At 41.7% G+C, this 6,296-nt stretch overlaps 5 protein-coding genes across 6 annotated transcripts in view; 2 read left to right on the forward strand and 3 right to left on the reverse strand.

The window, feature by feature from the left end:
- The window catches only part of LOC135339652 (serine/threonine-protein phosphatase 6 regulatory ankyrin repeat subunit B-like), a gene marked incomplete in the record, with an annotated part of 1,209,744 nt that overhangs the window by 874,054 nt on the left and 329,394 nt on the right, over positions 1–6,296 (reverse strand).
- On the reverse strand, positions 73–1,507 carry LOC135339718 (dynein axonemal assembly factor 4-like). Its single transcript, XM_064535964.1, has one exon. The coding sequence runs from the start codon at positions 1,415–1,417 to the stop codon at positions 242–244; it is 1,176 nt and encodes a 391-aa protein (XP_064392034.1). The 5' UTR covers positions 1,418–1,507; the 3' UTR covers positions 73–241.
- On the forward strand, positions 1,516–2,626 carry LOC135339816 (uncharacterized). Of its 2 annotated transcripts, none has more exons than XM_064536096.1 (3): positions 1,516–1,687; positions 1,910–2,048; positions 2,324–2,626. In XM_064536096.1, the coding sequence occupies exons 1-3, from the start codon at positions 1,544–1,546 to the stop codon at positions 2,566–2,568; spliced, it is 528 nt and encodes a 175-aa protein (XP_064392166.1). In that variant the 5' UTR covers positions 1,516–1,543; the 3' UTR covers positions 2,569–2,626. The 2 variants fall into 2 exon arrangements, with proteins under 2 accessions (XP_064392166.1, XP_064392167.1); XM_064536097.1 differs by having other exon boundaries at positions 1,910–2,021.
- On the reverse strand, positions 2,714–5,319 carry LOC135339720 (nuclear speckle splicing regulatory protein 1-like). Its single transcript, XM_064535967.1, has 5 exons — positions 5,175–5,319; positions 5,020–5,088; positions 4,034–4,159; positions 3,566–3,773; positions 2,714–3,345 (listed from the first exon to the last, which is right to left on the reverse strand). Exons 1-5 carry the CDS (start codon positions 5,304–5,306, stop codon positions 2,729–2,731), a joined length of 1,152 nt encoding a protein of 383 aa, XP_064392037.1. The 5' UTR covers positions 5,307–5,319; the 3' UTR covers positions 2,714–2,728.
- LOC135339794 (glucose-induced degradation protein 8 homolog) lies at positions 5,341–6,229 on the forward strand. Its single transcript, XM_064536064.1, has one exon. It carries the CDS (start codon positions 5,415–5,417, stop codon positions 6,108–6,110), a length of 696 nt encoding a protein of 231 aa, XP_064392134.1. The 5' UTR covers positions 5,341–5,414; the 3' UTR covers positions 6,111–6,229.

Below are 6,296 nucleotides of genomic sequence, written 5' to 3' on the forward strand. Positions count from 1 at the left end.
CTGCATGCACACATACCCCCAAGTAAAATTAATTTGTGTCACGCCGAATTATTGCATAATTGCATCACATAATTAATTTTTATGGAATAATTATGGTTGTGCTTGCAGGGCTGCAGCAGGTATAAATGCTTTTTGTAATTTATAATGGTGTGGTAAAATTTAAATGGAAATGTATACTTAAAATAGTGAACAGAAAGTGACTATGCAGGTTGCCATGACATATACAATACAAAGAACCGCTTCACCTAATACATCTGTTCTCATAGGCTACTCTAAGCCTAACACAGTCCTCCTTCAGAGAGTCATCGTCAGGCACTAGTTTCACAGCTGCCTCATAATCTTGCACAGCCAGTCCATACTCCTCTTCGTTGGCAAATGCTGTTCCTCTTCTCACAAACACTTTAGATCTTGACATGTAGTTTGAGGGCACCACAGGATAGAACAGTTCTAATGCTCTCGTACAGTCGTTAATACACTTGTCATTATCATCGGTTGCCAGGTAACAAGCAGCTCTGTTTGAGAATAGTTGCGGTAAGTTGGGGTTGAGTTCAATCGCTTCAGAAAATGCATTGATAGCTGCTTCATAGTTTCCAGTTCTGAAGAAATCCACTCCTTTATCTTTGAGAAATTCAGGGTTTCTCTCGTTAATGTCACCATTTGAGTTGTCTTTGTCCTTAGTGATACGACGAGCAGCTGCTTGCTTGGTCAGCCACTCCTCCTCTTCTTGAGCCTTGGACTCGCGAGCAGCTGTCGGAAATACTCGAGGGGTGAATCGAACTTGGATGCTCCCAGATTTCCTAGGGGGTGGGGCTGATTGGCCCTTCTTGTCAGATTTAAATATCACATTGCGTTCACCTGATGATTTAGTAGTTTGTGGTTGGGATTTTGGTGGCTGTGCTTGTATACGAACTTTCTTCTTCTTTTCCTTCCATGCCTCCAGCTCTCGTTCAGCTTTGTCTCTCTCACTTTGTTTGATAGTCTCGATTCGCTCTCTCTCATCTTCTTCAAGTTTCATCTGCTGTCTGATGGCAAACGTCTCTTCCTCTTTTTTCTTCTTAGCTTTTTGCTCAACAACTTCTGAAGCTGTCTTCTGGACGTGCTCAATTGCTTCTCTCCTCTTTTCAACCATGACGGATTTTTCCTTCGATTCTTCTGAGTTTAGTCGTCCCCACGTCCCAGGTTCTTGTTTGATCAGTACAAATTCTATCACTCCATTACCCACTTTGGCTGTGCACTTCTCTTCCACCACCAATGCAAAGAGATGGACCTCAAATAGGAAGGGGGGGTAGTTAACTTTGATGTATTGGTTAGTGGAGAATATGTCTGCTTTGCTGCCTTTAACACCCTTCAAGGGGATAATGATAGTCAGGTCAAGCTCTGATTCTTTCCATGTGTAGTCAGTTACAGCGATCGGCATGATTTTGGAGCTCTAACTAGCTTGATTCTCAGTGTCTTTCAGCTTGACTTTTCTAGATGACCTTCGACCTTGAGATAATTTATAGTTTTGTCCTCTGAACTTTGTTATGATTATCTAGTCATCATCATGGCTGCTCCAGCTCCATCTTTGTCCATGTCTATGAGAATGACTGTGTACGGGATTAGTAAGAAGTTCCCCACTATCAGAAATATCACATGTGAGCAACTAAACAACTGGATTGAAGATGAGAGCAAGAAATTAGTTTGTTTGGTAAGTCTTGATCTCTTTGTGAAAAAAATGATGTCTGAGGCAGACACTATTGTGTCCTTATTATTGATTTGTGAAAAACAGTGTGTGGAATTATTCAATTCGTTCATTGTTAAAAATTTCCAACATTGTAATTAAAGCGTCAGCATAATGTGAGCCATCATCCTGCATCTTTGATTACAATTTTATGCGGTTTAAACCGGTGAATAAACCATGACATTATAGGACACTCGTCCCATGGAGGAGTATGACGTGAGCCACATATCAGGAGCGATTCAGGTTGATCCAGAGAGTGAGCAGTCACTGGAGGATCTGGGCATCACAGGCGACAGTACTGGTGAGAGGTACTTTACAGACCAGGAGCGTAAGCAAGCAAACATCTATTCCTATCCATCACATGCCCACACACACACACCCATTCACTCTTGTTATGGGCAAGTGTTGCTATTATAAAGCTCCAGAACCAGAAGCCTCAAGGGCACATACTTTTTAGAGTATGGGAAAGGTTTAGATACATGCTTGCTACTGCACAGGGTTTGTTTGTCTACCGGTATTGTAATATATGTACCTCATTTTAATTTGTATAATAATTATTACTGCTATTATATACCCCAAGTGGACTGTCATGACCCCCTTCAGTGGTGTGCTACTGCTCTGTGGGTTACCGCTCGTCCAATGTGGCCAAGACCCTGTTCAGCAAGCACAAACAGAGCACTGGCTCATCAGATGAGACATTAGACGTGTACAATCTGGAGGGAGGACTGTTCCAGTGGGCCAACGAGAGACGAGGGATTGTGAACAATAGCGGAGACAAAGTGGCTACTGTGCACCCCTATAGCTTATTCTGGGGCAAACTGTTGAATTATGATCTAAGACATGAATAGTCGTAAAACTTGTTTTTCGTTTTCATGATCAGCCTTTTTTTTTTATTATTATGCTGCACTAGTTTAAAATACACAACATGCAGGGATATAACATTCTGAATGAAACACAGGATAATTTGTATAATTATTTGTATGATAAAGATTCTATATATAGATCAATCTATTGTTGTCCAGTTGATACAGATAGTTTAACCTTTTTCCTTGCTAAGTACCTGTCTCTAGCGGACAGCTGTGCCTCCTCGTTGGTTCTCTTGGCCGAGGCCACCTTCCTCCTCTCCTCTTTATCGACCTCCTTCGGTACAACAACCTCGTTCGAAGGAGACTTGACATTATCTACACTTGACACACTGTCTGTTCGAGTTCTGTCCTCACCGACAATAGAAGTGTTTTCATCGTCTTTACTAGCATCCTTTAATGGAGAGGCTTCGTTATTGTCACTCTGAGAAGAGATTCTTCTCTCATTGCTTTGTCTCCTACCGTCACTGTGAGACGAATGTCTTCTGCCTCCACTCTCTAATGATCGTCTTCTTTCCTCACTTTGTGACGAGATTTTTCTCTCTCTCTGTCTCTCTCCCTCCCTACTGTCTCTGCGTCTATCTTCTCTGTCATGTGCGTCTCGATTGTCTGAGTCTCTTCTTTGTCTGGGTGTGGTTTTGTCGGGAGATTTTTGTGGACTTGATTTCTGTTTGTCGACACCGGAAGGCCCTGAGGCTATCTTATCGAACAGGTGCTTGTGGAACCGTGTCATGTCCTTCTGCTTAGTGACATCATTGGCTTCTGCAGGTGAACAGAAAGGTTTTTAATACCTAATAAATTACTGGCGTGATCGCAAGCAACAAAACATTGAACTACATACTGTATGTACTTGTACAAAACTGTATAATAAAGCATTCACATGCAACTAAAATTAATGGCTCAGGCAATACATTAATGTTAGTGCAAAATGTAGTTAACAATCCTCGTCACAAATCTCTCCACTTGAGCTACAAGCACTCACTCTCAATCTCCTCCTCTTTTCTCAACTCCTCCTCCATTGCCTTCCTCTCTTCCAGCTTCTTCCTGTAGGCAGAGGTGTGGTAGGCCTCCGTGTCCTCAGCGTCAAGTCCCTCCTTCTCCATATCTCGTTGAACTTTGCGCTCGTAGATCAGCTCCTGCTCCAGCTTGCGCTTCTCGGCCACCTTCTTCAGCTGAGATATATACTTGGGCTGTGTGGGTGGAGAGAGGGTGTGTGTATGTGGCATGGATGGACGTCGTAATTCAGCCGTTTGGTCATGCATGCGCATAACAGTCATTATATAATTATAGGACAGAGCAAAAAATGTTTATATTAAAAAAGACACCATTTTTAAGCTTCGGAATTGTGTATAGACAATTAATTTATACACCTACGTATGTGTGACTACATGCAAAAGTAAGCACATGCAGTCAAAGGAGTCTTCTGTTACTCATAATTCAGTGAGCTCACTTTGGTGTCTTTCCTCTGTAGTCTGGGGTCAGACTTTCTCTTGTCGTCCTGCATCTTGTCATAGAGGCTGTCGTACTCAAACACACTGGGGTCTTCAGACAGCGCCTTCACCACCGAGCCATGAGTCTGGAGAGGGGGGACTGATTATAACTAAAACGATGAACACATGTACATGTTCGTGATGCTTGGAAAGACTACAAACAGGAGTGCATGAATTCAAAATCCATGCACTCCTGATTCAAATTTATGGCTACTGTAGTTTCCAGTGGGCTAGAATCGAGGCTAGGGTGTGGCTAGATTTACAGACGCGGCATTAAAAAATAGTTGTCAATGCAGCTGTCACTACTTTTAGAGGTCATAACCTCGGGAGTGTCGCATTATTATTTAGAAGGTCGCCTTAATTAGAGGTATTACGGTACTTTTGGTGTGCCCTAAGAATAAATACAGCGAACCCTTGAAATATAGTATTACTTAATTAATTATGGTGAAATATCCACTACAGCATTTGGGTGGATATCTCGTGTCAATTAGATTCATATATTACACGCATAATTTATTATATGAATCTGCTTACATGAAATATGAATCTATATTTCAAGGGTCCGCTGTATTTATTCTTAGGGCACACCAAAAGTACCGTAATACCTCTAATTAAGGCGACCTTCCAAATATGCGACACTCTCGAGGTTAGGTAATCTTCTGATCTCTAAAAGTAGTGACAGCTGCATTGACAATTATTTTTTAATGCCGCGTCTGTAAATGTAGCCACACCCTAGCCTCGATTCTAGCCTACTGGAAACTACATGTTTTTTAAGCGGTCTGAAATCGAGGCAAAGTAGAGCTACCTCCAAATTAGACACGACCCTCTAAATATAAAATATGTGACACCAGGTCTTCATCAACCTCCAAAAGAAGAGACCTCTGGCTTCGTAATTATTGCCTTAATTAGAGGTGTTACGGTAATAATAATATTATAGCTTACTGACCTCAAGGCGTTCAGAATTCTTCTTGTTTGCTCTCCACACGGAGCTCCCATACTTCCCTCGCACAATGTTCTAATGAAACGAACACTGAACTATCATTCGTACGAATAATTACATGTGCACACAATGATCTATCGTGTTTTGGTAATCCATCATACCTCCCCCTCCTCATCGCTTGAGCTCTCATCTGCAAACACTGATGGCTTTGGGAGCCTGGCTGGCCCGATCACTCTCCTCTTGTTGGGGATAATCAATCCATACTCGAATTCTTGCTTCTTTTCTGAGGCCATCTTGCAGACAGTATGCTAAGCAGTATGCTTCAATTAGAACTCCGGCCATGGTGAGCTAGATTTGGAACTCCAGAAACTAAACAAAAATCAATTCTGAGCCAGTAAAGAATGGAAGCAGCAGCTAGTTCTTCGTCTGTTGAGCAAACTGTGGATGTGGCTCAATGGGAAGAGAATGTCAAATCACACCATATGCCCAGGGCTGACTTAAACAAACTGGTTATGGAGTATCTTGTCAAAGAAGGTTTCAAAGATGCTGTTTTGAGCTTTGAAGGTGAGAGTGGGATAGACCCTGGTGTGGATATGAAGATTCTAGATGAACAGATCAAAATACGAGCGGCAGTTGAGAGTGGTTCGATCCAAGACGCAGTGGAACTTGTGAACGATGTTGATCCTGAAATTTTAGACACAAATCCAAAACTATTTTTCCATCTACAACAACAGCAACTATTAGAATACATTCGACAAGGAGATGTCGAGAAAGTACTGGACTATGCTCAGAAAGAACTGTCTGCAAGAGGGGAAGAAAATCCTGAATTTCTTGAAGAACTGGAACAGACTCTAGCACTGTTAGCATTCGATAACACAAGTGCGTCACCGTTTTCCGAACTCTTAGAGCACCCCCAGAGGCTAAAGGTTGTGAGCGAGCTGAATGCAGCTGTGCTGGCCAGTCAGGACCAAACCTCGGAGTCTAAACTGGGCATGCTCATGAAACTGGTGCTATGGGCACAAGATCAGCTGACGAAGAAAGGACTCAAGTTTCCAAAATTAGCGAACATTGGATCTTGTAAACTTGAAACAGATTAGTTTTACTATTGTCCATTATTAATTATACGTTCAATCACATCATACATATTAATTTTGGTACATTTGAATTGCTTGTTATGATCTATGATTAAATGCGATTATTACCAAGAAAGTTGAAATTGTTGTTGTAGATCTAGAGCTAGCTAGGCTTCTAAAAAAATTACATAGATTGAAGTTATACTCTTG

This window comes from Halichondria panicea, chromosome 8, assembly GCF_963675165.1.
Source record: "Halichondria panicea chromosome 8, odHalPani1.1, whole genome shotgun sequence".
In the NCBI taxonomy this organism is placed as follows: domain Eukaryota; kingdom Metazoa; phylum Porifera; class Demospongiae; order Suberitida; family Halichondriidae; genus Halichondria; species Halichondria panicea.